The sequence below is a fragment of the Neopsephotus bourkii genome, unplaced genomic scaffold (genome assembly GCF_033783945.1).
Source record: "Neopsephotus bourkii isolate Nb327-2 ecotype Australia unplaced genomic scaffold, CSIRO-AGI_Nbou_v1 NB_882, whole genome shotgun sequence".
NCBI classification, from domain to species: domain Eukaryota; kingdom Metazoa; phylum Chordata; class Aves; order Psittaciformes; family Psittacidae; genus Neopsephotus; species Neopsephotus bourkii.
In genome coordinates this window covers 159,273-185,314 of record NW_026901376.1, presented here as the reverse complement: position 1 = coordinate 185,314, position 26,042 = coordinate 159,273, and the positions used below count along the sequence as shown (strand labels likewise).

Sequence of the window (26,042 nt, the reverse complement as noted above, 5' to 3'; positions counted from 1 at the left end):
CCATGCTGCCACATCTGCAGTCAGCAGAGGCACTTTTGTTGGAGCCCCTGACAAAAATAGACTGGGTAGTGCTGGCAGGATGTTCCCTGCACTGGTGCCAAGGCTCTGGAACTGTTGCCTGCAGCCTCTGGCTATGAAGTGGTCCAAATCTGGGAATATTCCAGGCATGCCACAAAAAACACCTATTCAGGAAGGTCAGTGGAGAGAGTTGGGTGCTGGATTCTCAAGGCTGGCAGTTGGTGCAAAAGAGTGTTTTTCTAGAAGATAGACTTGTCGAGTTCCTTGTGGAATAAGTATTAAATGCTGGTAGGGTTTTGTTGTAATAGTAATTACATGTCAAGGCACCTGAGGCTTTGTAGTCTTCAAATAATCAAACAGTACATCATTCCAAAAGAGCCAAAGCATGGGTAATGGAGGAAGGGCAATTTTGCCAAGCTGTAAAGAGCTGCTTTACTCAGACTTTTGGAAAACTGGGAAAAATTTCTCAGATCTGTCCATCACCCTCTGTGCTGCAAAATGGGCACAAAATAGTATTGAAGCAGGTATCTAGGCAAAGAAGCGGGATGATGGATGCGGTGCCCTTTTCAAACGATGGTTCGCAAGGCATTTGAGGATTGTTCTTCAGAGACCATTAAAAAGGAGCTTTAGAGAAGGAGAGACTAGTTGTGTGGCAGACAGGATCAAGAAGGATGTGTGTTTGCTGTGAGGTGTCATAGATCAGAATGATACCAACCTTTTGAAACTGATTGCAGCAACTAACGGTTACGAGCTGCACTTACCTGCCTCTCTCTTGCAAGTCTTAGGCAGCTACTACTTTGATGTTTAATTGCCTTTAGAATTGGTTATGTGGATTATTGGGGGGGGGGGGAAATAAAAGCTTTTGCATGCTCAAAGGAGAGATTCTGAGAGAAGGCATGAGATACAGAAATGACTGGGTAAATGCTTGTGTGCTGTATGGGATGGGTCCGTTATAGGTGGGAACAGAAGGAAAATGTGCACTTAGATACTGTGACTTTGCTGTGATCTCTGCACTCGGAGATGTACAAGCCCTCTGTGATTCCTCCAGCTGTATCACAGCAGCAGTACTTCAGAAGAGGGACAGATGCACAAAGCTTAGCTGGTTATATTTCACTAGAGCTCTCACTCACTATTGATATGAGCTTTAAAGCTATGCAGCCGTCATGCATCAGTGTTTCAAGTGTAGATTCACTCTGAAAACAGAGCTGTTCTCAAGACATTCCAGGAAAGCCACCCCTCCTGTCTGGCTGTTGTTCTCCAGATTTTGTGTTCTCTTTCTTCTGTCACCACTGGTTGTGCATCTTGTTGTACCACCAATAATCAGCCTGAACATATACAGATAGACATGTTTGCCTGAAAAAAAACGGTGATTTTGCATAATTCCCTTTCAGTGATAGAACTAATTTTCAATGCTTAAAAGCTCAACCCAGAGCACTGTGCAAGTGCCCTGGTTTGACCACAAACAACAGCATGTCTGGCTAACTTCAGTGTGTTTGCAGGGATGTCCTTGCATCAGGAGAGATATTCTGAGTTGTAATTGCAGTCTTGTTGATTATGTGATTGAAAGCTGTTGGTTTCTCTGTGGCATCTCTACACTTCCGTGCATCTTTTGTCAACGTAGCTCCCACAGCAGCATTCTGCAATGAATTAGGAGGGATTTCTCTGCATCTCTTATCACCAGTGTTCATCAGGGGACTCTCCCTCTAACAGCAAAGCCTGGCTAAACCCAGAGCACAGTGCTTTTCTACAGGCCAGCATGTATTACACTTGGACTACAAACCATCCTACCCTTATAGGGTAGCTGGTGATATTAAACTTGTCTCTGATTTCTTCTAAGGTGGAACAAGCTAAATCCTGGATGCTAATGGCTGATTTATGTTTTTTTTTTTCCTGATGCTCCAGGCCACTGACTCAGATTATGAAGATGAGTTGCCAAAGCACTCCTTTGTGAACCATTACATGAGCGACCCCACCTACTACAACTCATGGAAGCGGCAGCAGAAAGGTGTGAAGCACCCAGCATCCTACAGATATGAGGAGTGCGCCGCCAGCGAGACAGAACCCTATTTCCAGACTGTCATCACGACACAGAGCTCAGGAGGGGTGTACACCCCAATGGGACAGCCTGCGCCCGGCTCCCGGACTCCAGTGACAGGGTTCTCCTCCTTTGTTTGAGACGGGAATGGAGGATGGAGCCGAACTGCCGGCGGCACTCGGAGGGGGGGACCCGGCGCAGTGACTATGTGTGCGGTGAACTGTGGGTAACTTCTCTATCAGGGTAGAAATGGATGGGAACACGGATGAGGCTGGGGTTTGGGTATTTTTCCTGAAGACAATCAACTCTGAGAACATGGAGCTGAACGAGCTGAACCTTTGTTTAAAAGAGGAAAAAAAAAAAAAAAAGGAATTCTGAAAAGTGATGATTTTAACCACTTGTGAATAGTAGGGGTTTTTTAACTGCTTTTTGTAACACTGCTTCAGGAAGCAGCTCCCACACCCTTCTCTTTCCTCTTTCTTTCTCTCCCCTCCTTCTGTCCTGCCTTTCCCAAACAAGGAGGTGAATTCCCTAGATGCAATGAGTGACTTTGTAATGTGATTTGAAGAGAAAACATAAAACCTCCCAGGCTCCTTTTTCTTTTGTTTTTTCTCTAGTTTTTCTTTTTTCTTTTTAACTTTTCCCTGCCATCAAAGCCAAGTAGGAAGACATAAAAGGGACAAATTCTTACATGAAAAGCAGACATCTCTCTCCTCATTGCTGCTCCCCAGATTAAGAGCACTGGCTGATCAGTTTAGGGTCAGATGTGTCTGCTCTAGGCTCACTACCAGTGTATTTATACTGCATTATTGACCTGCTTTTCTTTGTTGTTCAAATGGGACCTGCTGCATTCTTTAATATTCCAACTCCAGGACCTTTGGAAGAGGAGATGGCTCAAAAGAGCACTGTAGGCAGTAGTGGGTGAAGGAAGTGGGAAGAATTCAGATGCAAGGTCAGTTTATTTTTGGTGTGGCTCTGATCCTCCCTCATGGACTGCATGTACCATTTGAATTGGTCACTTTTAAGAAGTCAGTGGACACAACCCAGCAAGCCAGAGGAATCTCTTCAGTTAAGACTGCACCAACAAGCTAGAGAGTCTACTAACTGATGAGGTTTCTGATCATCAAAGTTATCCTGCCCTGTCAATAGCAGTTGAACACCCTTTCTTGCCCAGACTCCACAGTACTGCTTACTGGTGTGTAAACCAGTACACAGTAGCTGGGTTTGTTTGATTTGATTGTGCAAAGACACATCGCACAGACTGGGTGAGTTTTGGTGTCCACAGGTGCCTTTTATTGATTCTTCAGCTTTGTATCTGGCAGAAGTGTCTCCAAATACAGCTAACCAGGTTCTGCAAGCATTAGGGTCATGAATTACCTTGCACACATTTACAGTCTTCTTTGTGCCCTTGAAGCTATAGCCTTTGAAAGAAGAGAGAGGATTTTTAGTTCGTTTTCCATCCTTTTGTATAAGTCACTTTTTGTTTTCTTCTTTTCTGTCCTTTTCCTGAGTCTTGTCATGTTTTTGCAGTAAGTTGTTTATGTGCAAGGAAGTTATCAGTTTAAAGAGAATCCAAGTCCAACCCTTGGACCTAACAAGAGCCCTGGATCACCATACATTTTAACCACAAGAGTTCTAAAGCTGAATTTGGAAGTAGGCAAGTCCTTGCCACTCCAGCATCTGGCATTTCCTCCCAGATGAATGTAAGTCAGCCAGGACAATTGATACCCTGCTGCTTCCTGACATCCCATCAGGGCACATGTGGGCACTGCTATTGCAAATTGTCCCTGGCCTCTCTGGAGGGATGTGGGACAGCTGTGGCACTGGGTGCTGGTGTCTTCAAGGCAGGTTAGTGAAATCAACCTGGCATTGATTACAGTGCTGCCTGTTCCTGCCCACAGGGGGTGGTTGGAAGTAGCCTGGTGGCATCTCACCTGAACAGTTGAGGTCCAAGGGCAAGCTCAGCCTTGCTGTCACATTTCAGTGCCTCTTGGGCAGGGCAGACAAGCTCAGAACTGCTTTTCCTCTTTGGCAATGCCTCCAAGCACTGCTGCTCTTGGTGCATACACGTTCTGGATAGCTTTGGCACTGGATTGCTGTTCCTCTCCAAAGGCTCCAGAAAGAAAAAGTTCAAAACCAAAAACTCCAGTGGGTGTGTTTAAGGGCTTTTGAGTTTGGGATAATGATCCCCACACAGCTCCTTAGATGGCAAGGAATATACAAAGACATGAACTTGAGCCAAACCCTTGTGAGCCGTCCTCCTCTCTGCACCTGCATAGGATGTGTGTGGGATGGAGAAGGGGCTCTAAAAGAATGACTGAGCTTACTGTGAAGAGGAATGCAAAGCAAACAAAACCCCCACTGCCTTCTGTGCACTTTGACTGTTCTCTTAAGCCATATGGACTTTGCTTTAATTACTGAGCTGCCAAAATTTGTTTGCTGTCTGATTTTTTTTGTTGTTGTTTCTTAGAGAAAATCATCTACATGCCTTTCTGATTTGTTTTCTTTGTCTTTTGTTATTTCCTGCATCAGATTACGTATTTTAAACACCTTGTTTTATATCCATGTGACATAGCAATGCAATTGCTGTCGGAATTTTAGTGGTGCTTATCCAACGGGTATGAGAAGTAGTGCTGTTCAAGGACCACTAAGGGCTTAGGGCTATAGATTAGTAACAAGTAGATGGAACACTGAAGAGTTTGTTCCAAAGGAAAGCATAGTGCAAGCAGCTCTGTATCTCCTGAGTATTGCCAGATCTGTATCGGTGTAAGGTGCAGTTAATCCCTGGGGCTGATCTGATACCTCATTGAGCAAAAAAGCAAGGGAACAATGAGGAATAAAGGAAATGGACTTTGTGGCCACTGCTCCACTGAATGACAGCGTGGGGAGCAGCACGATTTATACAAAGTGAGGAGAAGAGACTGTTCCTTTTTTCTCAGAGCCATCTGCTGCTCAAAAGCCTGAGCTTGCTGAGTTGGCTGTATGGCTCTTTTCTTCTGGCTGCTGCCAAAATAATAGGTTAGGTGTGATTCCTTTAGGACCTGTTGATCCAAACAAAGGTATTTCTGTTCCAGTCCAGTCCACAGTGGTTTTATTTTACTTAAGCAATTGCAGAGCATGGAAGTGCACTGCCCTGCTCATCCATGAGATGAGCATAGGATGTGTGTTCTGCTGGCCAGGATCCTGCATAGCTACATGCATGATGCCTGTGCCTTCTTGTTAACGTGTAGTAAGGAAATATGATTAATGGGTAGATTTTATTTACCTCAGATATCAGGTAAACTGTTCTATCTGGAAGGAAGCACTCCATCAGTTAGCAAGAAAGCTTTATTTCATAGGTGTAATCTCTGGGAATCACAGCCTTGAAATATGCCTTTTAAACATTAGTTGTCATGTTACAATAACTTCACCCATCAAATCCACTTCTCTTTCTGTCTTCTTGTTTAGAACAATCTTGAAAAATGAAGGCTTATATTTAAAACACGTTCTTAGGATATTTTGTTTATTTACTTAGCAATGATTCTTGGGGTCTCTTGGTGCTGGATTTAATAGGAGCTCATTTTTCATGCAGTAGCCATGGAAATATCCAATTTCCTGCAGGAAAAATGTGGCCAAGTGTCCATCCCCCTCCCAGGGCTGAGATGACACCAGCCATCACCATCACCAGTGCTCCTGTTGCTCCCAGTGGCACCAAACCTCAAGTTGTACCTATCATAAATCATGTGCAAAAGAGCACATAAGTGAAAAAGATGTACCACTCCACTCAAAGTGGAGCATTTTTATCCCCCCGGAGTCAGTATGACACATAATCTTCAGCACAGCCCACACCTTTGGGTGGAATATTTTCCATTCCCATCTTTTAATCCTCCAATTTTGGTGCACTACCAGTGCTGCTTGGGTGCAAGTGGCAGCAGTGAGTAGGGACTGGAGAGGGAGCTGTTTTACTTTCATTGGAAGTCTCTTTTTCCCTACCCTGAGAGTCACCTCTGTGAAACTCCTTCATGGGGAGGGCATGGAGAAGGGAGAGCCCAGAGCAAGGGGTTTCATCAGTGGTTGCTAAACGAATCACACCATGACCAGTGATCCCGCTTTGGAAGCAGTTGGCATTACTGGAGAGAAGGAAAAAAAACATCCAGAAAAAGAAAACTAATCCATTACCCAAAAGGATTATTTTTTCCCTCTTCATTTTGAGTGTTAAAGCCAGTGATGCTTTTCAGGTGGTCCAGGATCTCATTTTCCTGTTTATACCCAGGTCTCTGCCAGAAGCTGCTGCAGCAGTTGTTTAGAATAAATGTCCAAATCTGTCTTGACACAAGGATGCATTTATTATCCTTGTCATTGCTTCCCTCAAGAAATCCATTGGGTCATCCAAAGATTATCCAGTCTGCTCTCCAAAACAAGGAGGAGAGATGGCTGTTTATACATACAGAGCGCTGGTGTCTTCTCCCACTTGCTGGTTTTAGATCATGCAGGGCAACTTGTTTCTGAAAAATCCTTTTAGAAAAGGAATTTACTGGGAAATGTCAAAAACTAAACCCCAAAATTATCCCACAAGAAAGATAACCCTTAGCAGGGCCACTGGAATTCCTGAAGTCCTAGAAACCTGTGAGATCTAAAACTGAATGTGATTCCTAGACCTCCTATCTGTAGTGATCTCCTTTGTCAATAGCAGTCAGAAGGGCATGTGCAATGAGGGGTTGTGTTTGGAGAGGAAAAGCCAACACAGAGCAGTTGCTGGATGGGCAGGTTGTACTGCAAACAGCTTCATCCAACCTGGAGCTCCTGCTAGTTCAGTCACATTTCTTAGGTTGTTTTCATAGGGTTTTGCTGATGTGTGGAGTCCATACATCATCATGGCAATACTAGAGGTCACATGGGGAGAGGTATGTTGCCGTGGTGTTTACACAAAGCCACATGCATGACCACATGGTTGTACAGTATCCATTGAAATCGCCTTAGGGAAAGCCACCTTTGAATTAGTAGCACATTTACTGAACATTTTGGGCTGGGCATGGGCATTAAATAGCTCCACCTAACAAGTCCCTTCAGTTCTTTATACTTCTGTATCCCTTCTCCCCTGCATCTCCACCCCCAGCCCTCCCAGATAAAGTTGGCTTTGTACTTTGTGAAGGTGTAAAGTTTGCCACTCCTGGTAGAAGAGAGCCACAACCGATAAGCACACACATAACACATTGAACAAGTGAGATCTGTTTGAACAACAAGTGAGATACCACTGGGACTTGAAATTCAGGCTCCGACTCAGAACTCTGTCTTTTCAAAGCTGCCACCTTCCCATTTTAAACGGCCTTGGAGTCTCAAGACTTAGCAGGAAATTCATTATTTTGATACTGTTTGATCACTGTGCACTTTCTTGGGGCTTGAATCACTGGATGTAGAGACTGGAATGGGGTTACAGAGCTTTATATTGGAGTGCTTTCCCATTTATGTCTTATTCTCTAGATCTGGGAATGACACCTTTCTGCTACCATGTGGTGGAATTCTGCAAGAGGGGCAGCTAGGAAGCACCATGGGTGCTCCCCCTTTGATGTTGTCATGCTCCTGGGCAGTGCTGGGACCTGTCACAGTGTGGTGGGAGCTCTTGGGTAGCAGAAAGATGCAAGGACACCGTGTTATGGAGAGTTTGTAGCCGCTCACTTTGCCACTCTTGGGATGGAATCCATCCTCTGATTTGGTATCTGCTGTCAGTTTAGGGGTAGGAGCACCTTACACAGCTGTGTTTGAGTTACCCTTCAGTGTACTACGGTTATCAGATCATTGCTTTTAATTCAGTGTCTCCTTGGGGATTTGCCCTGGATTTTTGTTCCACACCTCTTGTTAGCCTCACCTTCACCACTCCACTATTTTATATGAGAAAGTTACTTCTTCTTTTGCAAACTTGCTTCTAATTAAAAGAACCCTTTTGGAAACATGCGCGTCCTTGGTACATTTCTTTTTGGGGAAAAGAAAATATTCTCTAGCCTCTTTCTGTTATTTTTGTCTTGAAGAAGTTTCTGGGTGCCTTGCCAGCATGCTGATGAGTTAACAGCTCAGGACAGTGAAAACGTAACACACTGAAATTCCTCACTTAGTTCTGGACTGTAAAATCTACAACCCCTGCTGCTTTGCAGCTAAACTGACTCTAATGGTTTCCACCCTAAATTTGATCAGCCTTAAATATTTTGTTATTTTACAATGGGAAGCTTCTTCCAGATCCTGAATAAGGGAGAGTCTAAACTCATTCAGAAGTGGAAACCACCTACAGAATAGTGGGGCCGCTATTCTGTACACCTTCATCCCCTCAAATAATACTTGTCCTCCCCTGCAGCGTTGTAGCAGCCATTGATCTGTTCCCACAAAGGTGCTGGCATTGGGGATGCAGGACTAGATCTCAGCTGATGGAAATCAGGGCAGCTCTGTTATTCCAGGTTGATTGCTGGGGATTTTCACCAGCTGAGCATCTGGCCTAGAGAAGTAAACTAAACCCAGTCAGGTTTGCTACAGCTCTGGTGGGAAAAATGAGGGGGAGAAATCGATGTTTTCTAAGTGGGAGAGTTGGGGGTTGGGAAGAGAGGGAGGAAAAAGTCAAACTGTTGAGTAAAGAATTCATATCTCTTATAATATCTCTCCTGAAAGGGATATTATAAATAATGCAGTGTTGTATAAATACAAGTGGTCCTGTGTGGCTGGTAGCTTGTAATAACCCAGAGGTATCAACGTACCCATTTTGAAGATCAAAATCCTCACAGTGCAGTGTTTTGTGAACGAGACATCCTGCAAAACTACCAGAAGATGCAGAAGTGCTTTTCTGAAGTCATCTGGCTCCAAAGTGCGTAATCCTCCCGCTTCCAGCCCTTACTCTTCTCAGAACGTGTTTCCTCCGCACATGTTATCGTGGTTAGGATTGGAGCATGGACTTAAACACGGGAGTGAATGGGAAATCTGCCACAGCATTTGTAGTCTAAACAATACCAGAGAAAACACAGAGGTTGGCTTCCTGCCCTGCCCTGACCAGCCCAGGCAGTGGCTTGACTCAATCAAGTAATCTGGGCTTTCATTACTGATCCTTTTCCTTCTATTTGTCTCATTTGATTCTTCTTCCTTCTGCATTTTTGCTCCAGGGTTATTTATTTTCCTCTTTGCTTCTTTCTTTTTAAGCCTGCCTCTTGTTGTTTTTTATCTCTCCACCTCCTGCCTCACCAATTACTTTCATTTGAAACCTGCATTTCCCACAAAATCAAAAAGAACTTTAGCTGAACACATGTTTTTGCCGAGGTTTTGTTCATTTCCACTGTGCCCCAACAACAGGAGTCCTTTCGCTGTCTTGTTTCCTCTGAAATGCAGGGCATGTCCCACTAAGCCAAGGCAATGTGGCCACTGGTAGAGACCTTCATTACATAGGCAATTGGCATGTTCATTACTGGTTGTAAATGAGTTTGGATAATCCTAAATCGGAAGAGTCTGATGGATGAAGTCATTCAGTGAGGTTTCACAAGGCAACTTTCTCAGCAGCACCGAAACTGGTGAAGTCATTTGCACAGTCCAAGAATCTGTACCTGTCTTATGGAGGAATGAGCAAACAAGAAACTATTGATGCATTCCAGTGACAATAACACCTCAGAGGAAGAAGCAGCCAACACCCACAATTTCATTCAAAGGCTCTTCCCTGCATTGTGCAATTTCCAGGACATTCAGTGCACCACGTGTGCTGACCTGGCTGGGACATGCACTCTAGCAAAGCAACAGTGCTCACAGTGATGAAACCATGGGCTTGTCCTTCACCCTGACCCTTCATAATCTGAGTTCATGCAAATGCTTGCACTTTCTTCACTGAAAAGACAGTGCAGATAAGGCTAAAAGCAAGTCTGGAAAACGACCTGTAATATAGCCTGGGGCCTCATGCCAACAGTGATAAAATGCCTTACAAACTCAGGTAACCTCACAGCAGCCCTATTGAACTGGGGAGGATTAATATCCCTCCTTTGGTAGGAGGAAGTTGAGGCACAGGCCAGCTTTGCCTGTGGGACCAAGCCACATTTTGTGTGACTGGTTGTGCCCAAGTGGCCTCAATTGCAAATATCCTCAGTGCATGGCGAAGGAAATACATCTTTCTTACAGAACAGCAGGATGAGTTATTTTTGGGTCCCTCTAAATGGTCTGTTTTCCAGCACTATCATTCTTTCCCTGCCAGGGGAACATGACTGACCTAATTTGAGTCTTAATTCCAACAGTACAAGACCCAATTTGTTAGCCCAAACTTTTTTATATATAATTTTGTGTTGGTTTTTGTATAGTTACAAGTACATCTGATGGGTATAAACACCCCAGAGGTGAGGGGCAGGGGAGGAGCAGAGCAGTTGGAGTCATTGGAAAAGCTGAACTATGGAGAATTTGGGATGAAGCAGGGCCAATTTCTGGATTGATTTATAAGATTATGACTTAATCTGCTATGAGACTCTATCCTCTGGGATTAAACCTCGCATGACCTGGTGGAAATTAGGAAATGTTTTAACTCCCCACTATAGAAAGGACTGGCAGAAGCAGGATGCAGGATTCAGCATTTCGATCTTCCATCCAGCAAAAACCATCCAGGGTGATCGATGAAAACACTTCTATTGATCCATAGCTGCCTCTGGACCGCAGAAGAAATTAAAGAGGTGAGAAAAAGATGCTCATTTTCAATAAAGCTTTTCATGAAACAAGTGAAAGTTAATCCCACCAGCTACACATCTGGCTTTAGTTCCTATAGAAAAATCCTGCTGGATTGAGCAAGAAAAATCACCGGGATGTAGATTGAAAAATCCTCCTGGAGGGGTTGAGTGAGAAGCTTCCAGCCATACCTGCTTGGATTCTTGGGATGGGCTGTGCCTGAACATACTCGGGATGGTTTGCATCCAGCACCTGCTGGCGGGTTGTCCACAAAGCTGAATGAATCACAAGTGAAACAAATTCATCCCTGCCCCTTAGTCCATGCTTAGGGTGTGCCTGGAAAAATCAACCAGAGCCCAGGCACCAGAGAAGAGATGGACCAAACTCTGCCTTTGAGCAATGATGCTGCTCTGAGTGCTGGGTCTGGCTGAGCAGAGATCCTGGCTCTGAGATGGATTACACCCACTGGGCTGGCTTTAACATGTGTCCCTGTGAGATAGGGTGAGCTTGGAGGTAAGTGGATTGTGGTAGAAAGGGCTGGATGTCGTGTGTTTAAAGCTGATGTCTTCAGGGCTGCATCATGACTTTCGTTTTATTCTGGCTTGACTTCTGATCTGGAAGTGGCTCGGCAGAAATTGAGGTCATTGCAAATGTGTCAGTGCCACTTTGCTTTCTGCAAAGCACTGGCTGCTTTACAAGTGAGCCCGAGCTACCAGCTGGGAGGCCTGAAAAGACAGAGAAGTTCTTCTCTGGCAGGCGAAGGAGAGGTTGTCCTTGGAGGAGCTGGTGTCCAAGTGCATGGGGGGTGCACACAGCACCGTCCCCTCTGTGTTTATGTGCTTGGTTTTAGGCTGTAACACTGATTGTGGCTTGTCATTTTCCATCCTTTCTTGGAAATTATAGAGGAGTGAAAGGGAGATGGGTTTCAGCTGTTGACGCTTACAGGAGCATTCAGCAGCTTTGCTGGATGAAAGGAGCAACGTGGTGGTTTTGCACTGCAGAGGTCTCAGAAATAGCCAGGCATGAAGTGTTGTGTGGTTTCAGGCTCAGCAAGAGGGCAGGCAGAAAGCAGTGCCAGCCCCCTGTCATCCCCCGGCTGCTGGAGCTCTTCAAGGAAGTTGTACATCTGGTGCTTTCCCATTTAGTTCTTTCAAGAGGCTCATTGAGAGCAAGGTTTGTAAGGAAGAGCCAGAAATAAACAGCTCATTATCCCATTTGTGGGACAAGAGGAACATGAGAAGAGAATTGTTAAAGATGGGACAATCGGTGAATAAAAGCCTGATTTTTAGCAAGGCTGACGTTTTGCTCTATCTGTTAGGAGGCTATCGTATGTTACAACATGAGTTTCTCCACAGCATGTGGAGGGAAGGGAAATCTCTGAGTCTACAATACAGCAGCTAAAGAAGAAGCCTGAGATGCAGCAGAGCATGTGTTTCCTGGGAGAGGTCTTCTACTTAGTGGTCCATGCAAGACTTCTCTCCCCTTGGCCTCATTCACTCCCTCCTACCACGCAGTGTTAAAATCACCTCTCCTCTGTGGAGAACTCTCTAGTTTAAGGGTTTGTACCTCTGTCTCTCTGGGAGTTTTTACAGACAGAATGGGGTTTTGTTTGTCAGTCCTGCATGAGGTTTAACATCATCCTCTATTCCCCACCAATTCAGCTCCTGTTTCCCCAGTTGCTCTAAGATGTATTGTCCCATTTTTACAGTTATGGCCCTATCAGTGACTATGGCCAGATACCACAGCTCAACTCCCCTTCTGTTTATGCTAACCATGGTGACCATCAGCTTTTGAATCCCCACACATCTACCTTGCTTGGCCACACATCCCCTCTTGATGCAGAGGAGTGCAGGGTGCTGATGACAAGAACACAAACCCAGGGAAAGCATCCAGCACATGAAAGCCAAGCTCCCTGCCCACTGCTGTGATAAGGACTGGTTGATATCATGTGAGTTAATACTGAACCCGGATTGCTGTCAGCATGGTGTGACAGGAGCAAACATGCCAAGAGTCACCGCGGTGCAATGGGCACTGTGATGGCCAGTGGATGAACGTGGGAGGCATGTGGGGCTGTGGCAGTGTCCAGGACTATAGGAGACTTTGCCATGGGGGGAAGCAGGGGTCACACTAAGTCACTCCTGTCCCCATGGTGTGAGAATAGTCTTTTTATGCACTGTGAATATTGCCAGGCCTCCCACAAGCCTCTTTAGAGTCCTTGGGTTTTCTTATTAATGCAGAAAGCAATGGCACCATGTTGGTGTCAGTAAGAAGGGAGATGTCAAAGGGTCTGAGGCCATGTCTGGTCATGGCCTGGAAAAGGAGGTTCCTTTTGGCCACTCTGGACCATCCACAACTATAGATCATTAACCCTGGAAGCATCAGGGGGGATATAAACTATCTCTGTGCCTGTAGCCCAGCGCATTGAAGAGGCCATTGATGCGACTTAACAATGGGGTTAACAGCTTTTTCTGAGACAATTCCTATTAAGGTTATTATCTGAAATGGGAGAAGGTGGGGGGGAGGGGGGGGAAGTAACAATTTTGTGATACAGGTAACATTAGGAGAAGCATCGCTACCAACCCAGTCTGCTGCTGCTGTGATTTTGCACTTGTTTTAGCACATCTGCTGCACAAGGGCAGTGGGGAGCATTCATCACTCCCCCTTTCAGTACTATGAGATGTTTTCTCTGCCTTGGGCGAACAAGAGCTCTGTAGCTGAAACTTGGGCAATCTTCTCCCTTTGTCTTAGAAAATGCAGCCTCACCTGCAGCACTCTTGCGTGGTTTGCTTGCCCACGACACTAAAACCCTTTAAATGTTGCCAGGAAACATGATCTGAGAGCCTTCCCCTCTGCTTTATCCCTCCTGGGTGCCATTTCAGTGATACAGACATTAAAACAATAGCCTCTGAAAGTATATGCTCTACCACAACATTTGTTCCAAAGGGCTGTGGAAGTGTAAAAGCATCACTTTAATACATTCAATTGGTATAAAAGTATGTGACAGTGAGTGTTCAGAATCACCCCACCTGCAGCTCTGAGTCCTGGTAGCAATTTTAGGTGGGAGGTGGACTACTTATCAACTATGATTTGCTGAGATCTGTGGATTCAGGCAATGGCGTGCTTGTGGTTCTTCAAGGCTGAGTGTGCCAAAGGCAGGAGAGCAAAGCCTGGTGCAGGGGACTGATGTGTATGTGGGGTCCTTGGCTGCCTGTCATGTCCCATCATCCGTGAGGGTCTGCTGGTGGGCTCAGAGCACATGGAGAAGGGAACCAAGCTGGGCTGCACAAAGGAGGAGACTCATGGCCCTTCCCAGTGTGATGGGGGCAAAGAAGACCATGTCCCAACCCATCCCCGCAGCTGCCCACCAGCATAGTCTGCTCATACGTGTAAGGGATTTATCCTGTTCTCTGGTAGAAAGCAGCTGGTCCCATGTGTGTGCCTGCGGGAGGATACTGAGCTGCCTCCAGTGAAACAACAGAAGTCATCATGTGCAATGCCCAAGAACAAACAAAGTTTGGGGCAAAAGGGAAATGGGAACCCATAACTAAGCACCATGGCTGGGGAGCGTTGGTGCTGGCTGACCTCCCAGTGAGCCCCATGCCCATGCCCTGGGCAGCAAAACCACTAATCCAGGACTAATCCAGGCAGTGGGACCCTGGCAGAACTCCCATGGGCTGAGGGGCGAGCACAGGTTGTGTGGCCACAGGACCTCATCCTTCTCCCCATCGAGTCTGTAATCCCGAGGATAAGAGACCCCTTTCAACCTAGGTAAGTGTTTCCCAGCTGGTCTGTCTCCTCCAGCCCCTTATCTCCTGTGCCCTAAATAGGAGGTGCAGGAGGAAAAGATAAATGGGGATGGGAAGGAGAGGCACAAGGGAAGGTACATCAGCACAGCCAGAAACCTGGGCTAGGGAGCTGGCAGCAGGAGCTGGGTTAGGGGAGACAGTCACAGTTCCTTAGCTCTCCCAATTATACCCCTCAATAAAAGGGATGAAGCCAGCAAAAGCAAGACTGGACAGGGTAAGGAGGAGCAGGTGTGATTCGCCATCACTGCTGCTGTAGAAACAGCCAGGGGCTCCCTTGCAGTCCCCTGTGAAGCCCACAGGGCTCGGGCCTGAGGCAGAAGAAAGGAGTTATGGAGTTGACATCTTTTATTAACTTTTCCTCTTGTAAAATCTCTCCTTTCAGCAGTTTCTCAAGACATGTGGAGCTGGGCATCTTATTGACATCCCCATCCAGGGAGGAACCTGCCCAAGGGTTAATGTTTGAACAAGCAAGACAACTCATAGAATCATAGAATAGTTAGGGTTGGAAAGGACCTTAAGATCATCCAGTTCCAACCCCCTTGCCATGGGCAGGGACACCTCACTCTAAACCATGGCACCCAAGGCTCTGTCCAACCTGGCCTTGAACACCACCAGGGATGGAGCATTCACAACCTCCCTGGGCAACCCATTCCAGTGCCTCAGCACCCTTACAGGAAAGAACTTCTTCCTTATATCCAATCTAAACTTCCCCTGTTTAAGTTTTAACCCATTACCCCTTGTCCTATCACTACAGTCCCTAATGAAGAGTCCCTCCCCAGCATCCCTCCTCCTCTGTCATGTGAGGTTAGCCATGGCTGTAGGCCAGGCTTCACAGGAGACAAATGCTCTCAGGGCAGGCTGGGATGCGCAATGGACCTCATGCCAAACTGTTATCACTTGGATGCTGCTCATCCTTTTCCTTAGCCTCTTGGTCCTGTAAGTAGAGACTGGTCCCTCAGTGTGACTGGGAGGAGGAGAACCCTGTGCCTGCCCCTGGGGAGGGACTGGGGTCATCACCCTCCGTATGAAGTGCCCAGGTACATGATTAGTGTCAAAAACTCATCGTCAGTCTTCCAGTGCTACCTTCAAGGCAGAGCCAAGGGCTGGTAAAGCGGGGCTCCAGGGCTCCCTGTGCCCTCCCATTGCCACCTAGAAGGGAAGAAGGAAGATGGGCTGGGTGGAAGGGAACTGAAGGGGAGCTTTCTGATGTGTTTGCTGTTCTCATCAGATCCAAAAGGAGAAGTGAATTCCATGTTCTTAACCACATCAACCTCCGGCTGACAGCAAAGGGGACAGGGTGTCCTTGGGTTCTGCGAGCTGGGAGCAGGGCAGTGGGTGATGTCTGTGTCTGCCTGCGTGCTCGTGCCAGCAGAAGCCCTTGTTTAAATAGTTATGTTGGCAAAATTGCCCTTTTGCTTATGTTGCTCAGGGGAGCTGTAGTGAGCTATACAGGCAAAAAGTTAATCTTGCTGTTGTAATTTACGTCCCTCCTCGGCTGCTGTGGCCCTACCACCTGAGCATCACAGCTGGTCTTTGCAAAGACAAACACAAGGGCAGGTCTCAGCTTGAGAGCTTAATCCCTCTGAGGTCCCTCCTCAGTCACCTGAGTCATTGGTGTCTGATCTGGCCCCTGGATAAAGCCCTGATGTGCCCAGGTACACTGTGTTTGCCTAAGCTTGTCTTCTATCACAATGTACCCCCTTTATCTTGCACCCCACATGATCCTACTGTCCTCAGCTGGTCCCTAACTCCATCTTTCTCTGGGGAACAGAAACCAGTTATTAAAGCTGTTTGCTGTCCTCAGGATGAAGAATATTCTCTTTTCATTGCATAAGTGCATCTCACGTGCTCCTTGCTTGGCAGCTATGGCATATGGCCTCTCCAGACCTTCAAGAAGCTGAGCCTTCCTGGGCCATGGCCTCTTCCATTTTTGGGAACTTTCCTGGAGTACCAGCATGTGAGTACCAGCAGCTGCTGCTCCAAAGCTGTCTTAGATGCTTATACGTAGCTGGTGCTGTTTTACCGCATCTCTTTCCTCTGCCCTTGATGCAGTGAGATGGAAACGATGCTTTCAGGCAGGGAGCAATTTGGGCACACAGAGAACACACAAATTCAGGTTGACCTGAATGAGGTGTGCTGTATTTTTCATCTGCTTTGTAATTTAAGCTGTTAGGTTCTCCCTGGATTTGTACCTGCTCCCCAGCAGCTGGAATTCTGTTGGAAACCAAGAATGAAAAACACTGGAGAGATGCTTGAGACTGCTGATTCCTGAGAACTGCACGTGCTTTGTGTCATCCTCATGATGAGGCTGAATGAGCCCTAGCAATGCCCACTAAAGCCTCTTGCTGATGGGCCAGCCTGCGACTAAGCCAGACAAATAGGTTTCTAAATGAAACTCAATTCCCACACCTTACCAAGTAAGTAGGTAATAGATGATCCCAGGTAGCTGGCTGTAAATGCACACCAGAATATATTAGCTTCAATGAAAGAGGTTGTGTTTGCTGGGTTTACAGCATGGAGGTGGTCTCTTACAAATGGTTTAATGCATGGTGAATGTTGTGTCCCACAGGATCCATCCTTACATGTAGCATCAGTTAAAACCTTAATGGAAACAAAGCAAAACAAAAAAGCTATCGCCAAGCCAGGTCTGTAACTGCAGGAGCAGCTCTCATGAGAACAAGGCAGTAGCAGCACTAACTTCCTGAGTTGAAGGTGAAAGGATGCCATGGTATCTAGTTGTGCCTGCTAACTGTTCACACTGAAACTGTGTACCCTGTGGTGCCTTGTTTTCATTGTAATTGCAGCTCAGGATGGCTAGTGGAAGTTGAAAGTGCTTTTTCTCCCCTCCCTCTATGATCTCTTTCTTCTTCCTGCACAGATGTCCCCTATGTCTATATGATGCTTAAGAGGTACCCCAACCTCTGCTGCTTACTCTGGGGCTGCGGGATGCATATGGCACTGCCAGCTGTGCCCTGCTTTAATCACTCCTCGCTGGCAAACTGTTCATTTCTTCTTTTGCAGGGAGTCCTGGAGTTTGATTCAAAGTGCTTTGAAAAGGATGACAAAATCCAGGCATGGGTTTCCTTTTGAAGAACAAAACTGCCCATTTGGGGTGTTCCGTGGCCCCGAAATAGAATGGAAAGAGGTACATTGCCACCATGCCTCAGCACTGTAATCCTGCACTGAATGAAAATACAGGTTCACCACAGGGGAAGTCTCCAGCCACATCTCCAAGGCTTCTCTCCTGATGGGATTTCAGTAGGGTGCAGGGCTGGGATAATGGTGACCGGTTCAGGGAATCATTTGTTTGCATAAGCTTTGAATACACCCTCCACTGCTTGGTGTCACACTGAGCCTCACGCCTTTGAAGCCTCTTTTCTGGCTGTCTTGAGCAGAAAGCAAGCTGCAGGCTGCCATGGTGCTTTTCATCTTGCTCCCTGCTTCTCCCACAGCCTTGCAGCTACCTTTCAACCATGAGCTACCTTTCAACCAGGTAAGGTAGCTACCATGAGCTACCTTTCAACCTGCCTCCCTGCGCAGCGCTGGTTTTGTGCAGGAGCCTCTCACCCTGTTTCCATTGAGAACCTCTCCAACCGAAGCTAAACTGGTGTGCAAAACAAGACCCTGGGAAGCTTCATGACATCCAGTGCATTCATTGGAAAGAGTAAATGTTCTCAAGCCTCTTGAAGCCAGCAGCTCCCCTCAGCTGCCGACCGAAGCTCCCTGCTCTTTAGCCCACACCGTGGCTTTTAAGTTGGTCTGACTCTGTTGTTTGGAAAATGGAGGAGACCGATGAGCTTTCCCCCTCTCATTGCCTCCTAGGCCAGGCAGGGAAATCTCTTTACCCCACACGTAGACTCTTTGGTGCGGGTTTGTTGACTCCAGTTGTGGTAACAGAGCTCACACAGCCCAAGTGCAGGGCATCAGTGTTACGGCAAAAGCTGCCTTTTATCTAAACCCACACTGCTTTGGCAACTCAGATGATTGCTAGAAGTGCTCATGCTGCCTGGGTTTGGCACTTTCTTTCCCTTTCTCCTCTTTTACTACATAATAAACCCGTTTCAGCATCATCCCTTTGGCTGTTTTGTCAGAGAGGACTCAGCTGGCCCAAACGCTTTGGGCTGCAGCAGTTGATGTGCATGGCTCTGGCCACAGACAAAGCAGGCTGCTTATGCTTTAACTGACCGTGAGCAATGGTCTGACTGTGTGTTTCTCTTGGCTTAGGGTTTTTGATGGCAGGCAGCCTGTGCTGTCTTTTGGACCCCATCCTCATCAAAAATACCCTGGTGAAAGAGTGCTACACTGTTTTCACCAATTGCTGGATAAGTATTTGCCCCCGTGCTTTGCTCTCCAGCACAGAGTGCTTGCAGCAAGAAAGGAAGTGTTCTTTGAGCTCTTCCTCAAGTAGTTGCTCTCTATTGATGGTATCAACAATAAAACCCGGCTTGGAAGGTGTAAAGGCCACTCTGGTTGGGACACTGGGACATCAGCCTGGATGTACCCTAAAGCTTATGTCATTTATGACTCTTCTGTTTCTGTTAGCTGGTTGAGGTAGAGCTGATGTGACTTCAGTTCCAGTCACAACTCTTGGTGGGTCTCTTTTTGTTTACATTTCTATGGTGAAGAAGGGTGCTGGAGACCTTCACCCATCTCCTTTTATGACCATGTCCCTTTTGCTGTAACATTCCTCCTGGGCAGAGCTTTGGTTTGAATGGGATCTTGGGGTCAGCCACTAGCGTGGCTGAAGATGAGAGGTGGAAAAGGGTTTGTACTGTGCTGGATCCAACCTTCACCAGTGGAAAGCTGAAGGAGGTAAAGTAGAGGCCACTGGTACCTTGCAACAGCTGGAGGAGGACTGGGCCATTTCTGGGTACAGATCTTCCCTTCAGATGGGGGAACTGCCCAGCCTTCTTTGATGGAGGTAACAGAGTCAAGAGGTGCCTTCTGCTTTGGTTTGCATTTCAGATGTCCCCTATCATTAATCACTACAATGAAAAACTAGTGAATAACACTGAGAGTGGCCAACGATGAGATCGTGACCATAAAGGAGTGAGTAACTGTGTGGGGCTGGCAGGAAAGAGCTTGTGTTCAGTGTAGGGAAGGGGCCGTTTTGGAGAGCCTTTTCCACACTGCAGCAAAGACCCCTTGTCAGCTATGAAGACAAACTCTATTGTGGTCATGGGCATGGTATGTTGCTCAGAGGGGGTCTTGCTGTGCTCTGCTCTGCTCAAATGGGGCAGCTGTGCTCTGTTCCCCATTACATTTCACTGGGGATGCATTCTGAGGAAGGAGCAGCACTGATTCCAGCAGCTCTGCAAGGTGTGGTAGTTTTGGATGTCATAGAATCATAGACTGGTTTGGGTTGGAAAGGACCTTAAGATCATCCAGTTCCAACCCCCTGCCATGGGCAGGGACACCTCACACTAAACCATGGCACCCAAGGCTCTGTCCAACCTGGCCTTGAGCACCGCCAGGGATGGAACATTCACAGCTTCCCTGGGCAACCCATTCCAGTGTCTTACCACCCTAACATGACACTCTTTTGGATGTCATTTTTGCAACCTCTCTTGCAGATGGAAATCACACCATGGTCTTTGTTACCCTGGGCTGCAGTTCAGAGCTTTCCATCTGCAGCCCAACATTTTGAGGCTGGAAAAAATCAGGATGTGAATGCAACTGAAGAAACTTGGGTTACTGCCAAATCAGGGCAGGACCTGCTAACGTTAGGACTTTGCACTGACTCTTTGACTAAGATGTTCCCTCTCTCAAGGTTTGTTCCTAGATGGGCTGTTATTCATTAGTCTGTTTGGGTACATCCCGTTCACTGTTTCTTCTTCTCTACGTAGCATTTTTGGAGCCTACAGCATGGATGTGGTGGCCAGCACTTCTTTCAGTGTGAATATTGACTCCATGAGCAACCCCAGGGACCCTTTTGTCACCAACATGAAGAAGTTTCTCTAATTCAATCTCCTAAGTCCTGTGCTCGTATTCTTAGGTATGGCACACCTTGTCTCATACAGCCCTGAACTGATGTCAGAGCTGGTGACCACCTGCATTGCCTGGTACCTCCCTTAGTAGCCTTGAGTCCTCTCTTACCGTATGGGAGATGCTCAGCACTTTGCAGGATTATATTTACCCTAGCACAGTCAAGGTTAGGATAGCCCATGTGGGTCTTAGCAGCATCCTCCTGCAAGCAGAGACCCTGTTTGCAGAGACACGATGGAGAACTGAAGACAACAAAAAGAACTGGGAGGGGGCAGGGTCCAGATTTACCCCTCTCCTTTCTATGTTTTGTGCCACTTTTGAGTTTCTTGGGCCCTTTTGGCCTAAAACACGTTGTTCTTTTCTCTGCTTTTAGTGTTATTCCCCTTCATTACCCCAGTGCTGGAAAAGATGAGTGTGACTCTGTTACCCTCAAGGATCATGGACTTCTTCAAGGGCATCTTCCTGAAAATGAAGAAGGAATGGGGAAAGGGCAGCAGCACGGTGAGTCCAGCCCCAGTGGCCTCTCCTCTTCACTGTGCTTCTGAGTCCAGGAGGGACCTGGTGGCATCCCCTGGGCTTCCACATGGGGAAGGATTCTGTGTCCATAGAGGGTCTCCAGTCTGAACCTCAACAGGCACTGGAACCATGAGCCTGCCCCTGGGGCTGTGAATGGAACAGGTCTCAGCAAGGAGCTTGTGCTGGGCAAGGTTTGTCTCCTCCCCACCACACCTTCTCTCACTGCCTCTGTTTGTCTGCAGGATGGGGTTGATTTCCTGCAGCTGATGGTTGACTCACAGAGCTCACATGGCAGCTCCAAGTCCACTGGGACCAACTCATACAAATGGAAACACTGAGATACGTCATCCTCTCAGCAGAAAGCGTGGTAGTTCCTTGTGTGGGTAAAGGAAGGAAGTAGGAGAAGGTTTGCGTCATTCTACAGGAGATTCAAGATCTCAGTAATGGGGCCACAATGATGCTTATCATAGAATCATAGAAGAGTTAGAGTTGGAAAGGACCTTAAGATCATCCAGTTCCAACCCCCCTGCCATGGGCAGGAACACCTCACACTAAACCATGGCACCCAAGGCTCTGTCCAACCTGGCCTTGAGCACCACCAGGGATGGAGCATTCACAACGTCCTTGGGCAACACATTCCAGTGCCTCACCACCCTCACAGGAAATAACTTCCTCCTTATATCCAATCTAAACTTCCCCTGTTTAAGTTTTAACCCATTACCCCTTGTCCTGTCACTACAGTCCCTAATGAAGAAGAGTCCATCCACAGCATCCCTATAGGCCCCCTTCAGATACTGGCAGGCTGCTCTGAGCTCTCCACGCAGCCTTCTCTTCTCCAGGCTGAACAGCCCCACCTTTCCCAACCTATCTTCATATCAGCTATATTTTATGATATCCCATTTCCTGTGATAAATCCTGAGGTCTGTTTGTACAACAAAGAGCAAACAGGGTGAGTATCTCCTTACTCCCAGTTTTTATTTTGTCTTCTCAAGGCCAGCTCCGTTGGCTGTATTTCGTAATGCACACAAAGCACATATGCTGTGTGTACCTTCATCTGTGAGCTCTTCCCTGCCCCTCATCCTAGGTAAACTGTTAGATTTAGAAAGTAATGGCTCAGCCAAGGCATAGTCCCAGCCCATCAATCTCAATCGAAGCAGGCTGCCTGTGAACTTTGAGGTGCCTGGGCAGGCTATGTGTATGATGTCCTGCACCACAGGCTGCATCCTGGACACTACTGCAGGACCAGTGTTGAATCCTGCATTGTCCTTACTAGCACTGCCACAATATGCTCAGGGCTACGAAGCTCTCAGCAGCACAAAGCTCACCTCCTGGTTTAGAGCAGCTGCTGGACATCTCTTCATCTCTAACTTTCCCTGGAATATGGCCCAGAAGATAGCAGAGACTTTCAGAGACTTTTTGGGCTGCACATACCTTGATTCTGCTCTTGAAGAGAGCAACGTAACACTGCTGATCTCGACAGGAGTTTTCTGGCTGCACAACACATCCAACCCTTTGTGGTACCAGAAGGTTAGCTGGATGTTTCCTTTACCAACTGTTAAGTATATGAATAACACTGCTTAGATTGACAAGTGGGATCCAGAATGCTCAAAATTGTAGTTTTCAGCTTCTTGCATGTGCTTTTATGCATCTTTTCAGCCTTAAGTGATGAGGATATTCTGGCCTAGGCTCTTGTCTTTGTCTTTGCTGTCTATGAGACCACCAGCTCCATGCTCAGCTATTTATCATACAACCCGCCCACCCACCCTGATGTGCAGCAGTGACTCCAGGATGAGATTGATACGTACCTGCCCAAGAAGGTAAAGGAAGGTGGAGAGATGCTGGGGTTGCACCAAAAGGCAGGTTGGAAACAAGACAGAAGGGAGGAGATGCTGGCTCTGAGGTTTCCCCTCCTCTGGACTCTAGTGTGTGTAGGGGAAGCATCACAGGGTTGTTGGGGTGGGGGCTGAAGTCCCTTGTTCCTAACCATCCTGATTCCTCTCCCCAAACTGCTCCCACGTATATACAATGCCATCACAAATGGAGTACCTCGATAAGGTGGGGAATGAATCCCTCTGTCTCTTCCTCACCGTGGGCTGGATTGACAGGGTCTGCAAGAAGACCGTGGAGCTCAACGGTGTGACTGTTCCAAAGCACACAGTGGTCATGATCCCAGCCTACATGCTGCATCCTGACCCGGCATACTGCCCAGAGCCGGAGGAGTTCAGGCCTGAGTGGTGATGGGCCAGGCGGGGGGAATGCTGCATGCTCAACCTTAGCCCTGGGAGTGGAAATGGCAGGGAAAGTGGGGAATGCGTGGTTATAACATTTAAATTAAGCATTTATCATTGTCTGACATCTAGTCTCAGCATTAGCATGAGGGGAGTTTTATGATCTACATCCATAAACTGTGCATGGAATTTAATTAACTGCATTGAAGGCAGCAACAGTGAGAGCATCTCCCAGCAGCTGTAACACTGAGGGCTTTATGGCCAGATATTATAACAAGAGCCATTGGGTGACTGGCACGATGCCATGCAAATCAGCAGTGGAAGGGCAAAGATGGGCAGGAATAAAACTTCGTTTTTCGGCTCAAGTCATGAAACAATCCTTGCTTAGGAGTCTCTGACAGACCCTGTGAAATGAAGCAATAGCCCAAGGCAGACCTGGTGGCCACAGAGATGCTGAGGGCTGGTCCAGAGAGCACAGGACCACATCTGTACCATTGTACCAGGAGCTGAAATACCCCTGGAAGCTAACCCCAGTGTGGGGATGTGGTTATCTCTGGGACGAAACATAGCAGTATCAGGCAGACGTTGGGGAGGGAGATGGATGCTGCTGAAATCACCTATGGGCCCCTATGGTCACCTTGTGTTGAATGCAGAGAACCACCCAAATGGGAATACTCTGGCAATGGGCATGTTAGTGGGCATGGGTATCTGGGCAGGAGCCCTTTAGGGATCACTTGTCTTGCTGGGAGTTCATCAGAGGGATGTGCTGGTGTCTCAGCAGTGAGATACTTCGCTGCTGGTTTAGAGTGGCTGAGGTTTGTACCCGGACCTCGTGCACAGGGAATGAAAAGCTTTCTGACATGAAAAATAACTGATCACTAAGAAGTATGACTGAAAACACTCAGTGGCAAATTTCCCTGTGAAGCTGATTGTTCTTCCCTGTTTTTCATGATGAGGAAAGGACCGGCTGGCATGTCTCAAAAGCAACCCTGCCTTTAGTCACGCAGGGGGAGAACGTCTTTGTGTTCACTCGGTGCTTTGATCTAAAGGGAAGGACGACGTGAAGCTGTGGACCTGTGAGGTTTAGGGTTTGAAATCTGGGTTCAGTTTTTGGAGTTGAGAGGGAGTTCTGAGAAAAGAGTAGTTACAAAACCCATTAGCATATTCCACATATTCCCTGTTCACCCGATGCACCTGGAGATGCGCAACCAGCTCCAAGCAGCAGGATAAAAGCGGGGGCACAAGGTGTCCGCTGAGCCAGAACTAAGGGACTTAGCTTGATTCTTCTAATATGCACAGAAACACAAAAAAGCTTTTGCCTTCCCAGACCCCTCATCACTTCAGAACTGAAACCTTGCGCAACCGCAGCTCTAACTTCTCTTTTCGCTGTTGTTGTAATCAGGTTCAGTAAAGAGAGCAGAGAGTCTATTGACCCTTACGCCTTCCTGCCCTTTGGGGCTGGCCCTAGGAACTGCATGGGAATGAGGTTTGCTCTCCTCATCATGAAAGTGGCTGTGGTCTCCCTGTTGCAAAACTTCTCATTCAGGACCTGCAAAGACAGGCTGGTGAGGATATGGGATGATGTGTTTCATTATCTGCCCTTTAGTCCCGCTGAGATGGTCCTCTACAGTTTCTTTTGCATACATCTCAGGACAAACGGGGAGCTGTCTCTCATGCACATTAAATCCCTCTCTTCCCCCTGGGAGTTCAGAGGCTGCTAGCTTCAGAACCACTGAACCTTGTCTGCAGACTTGGGTTTTACTGCTTCATGCAGAGATCAGGGAGGAAGATTTCACAGGGGATTGGAGAGGCAAATGGGAATAACTGCGTTCAAATCTTCCCCCTTAGTTTAAATGGTTCACCACGAGTTACTGATACATTTTTTTAAGCCTTTAGAGAAGCAAATTTAATGTTGGTGGAATATGTCAGGCTGAAATCCCTGAAGTCCTTTGCTTCCCTTTGGGTGCACCTAAGTTGTGGGGTTCTCGCTCCGCAGTGGTGCACTGCCAGTCTGCCTTGACCAGGCTTAGGAAGACCTTGCTTCAGAGAGCAGAAAGGGAATATGCTCCTGAAATAATGGCATATCCCTGTGTCTCAGAGGCAGGTAGCTCTATTTTTGCTGTTAGCTTCCAGCCTTATCCTGGCTTTCTGCACTGGCTGCTGCAAAAGGCTGTGCCGTTAATGCATTTCATTCACGAGGCGAGCTTGGGGAATCAGAGCAGAGGGGACAGCAAGTGTATTCAAAGGACATTTGTTGTAAGAAACAGAAGAATCCTTATTAAATTATTGCTTGGCACGGGTGCTCAGCTGGAATATCTGCACATTCAGATTGCAGCTCAACTAGTAACCTGGAGGTGAAAGACTGTAATAGTCCATTAACAATGCAGTGACCTATCCACCCTCCCCCAAGTCTAATGACATTTTCCTAGTCCTCTGCAATCCATAAAATTGATTCTTTTTATAACTGCCTTTAATTAAAAGGAGACAAGTTAAATATGTATTGTATTATTGGTGCCCATAGGTTTATGGGGCTCTTTCAGCCCTTTTCTTTACAGATGTCATGTACATCAGATCAGAGTGGGAGGGAGAAATCCATGCTGAAGCATGCCTATGGAATAGATACCTATAGAAGCTGCAGCCTCCCCTCGCTCCTCATTGATGGCACATTGAGCTCTGACCCATGTTACTTAAATTTCCTGAAACAAAGCTTACTGGGATGTGGGGATATTAATGTAGCTTGTTGGGTTGGGGATGTATCACCCTTGTCTTGCTGGAGAGAAGGAGAGCTGGGATTGAACTGATGGAGGA

The 26,042-nt window shown here is 47.0% G+C and overlaps 1 protein-coding gene and 1 pseudogene across 1 annotated transcript in view; both read left to right on the top strand.

Annotated features, from left to right (window-relative positions):
* SDK1 (sidekick cell adhesion molecule 1) overlaps nt 1-7,980 on the top strand; it is a 423,082-nt gene extending 415,102 nt beyond the window's left edge. Inside the window, exon 45 of the mRNA XM_061356969.1 lies at nt 1,921-7,980. Coding sequence (XP_061212953.1) covers nt 1,921-2,193 — 273 coding nt within the window. The 3' untranslated portion in view covers nt 2,194-7,980. The remainder of the gene's footprint in view (nt 1-1,920) is intronic.
* Nucleotides 7,981-15,316: 7,336 nt separating this feature from the next.
* On the top strand, nt 15,317-24,955 carry LOC133214304 (cytochrome P450 3A24-like; annotated as a pseudogene).
* The last annotated feature ends 1,087 nt before the right edge of the window (nt 24,956-26,042 follow it).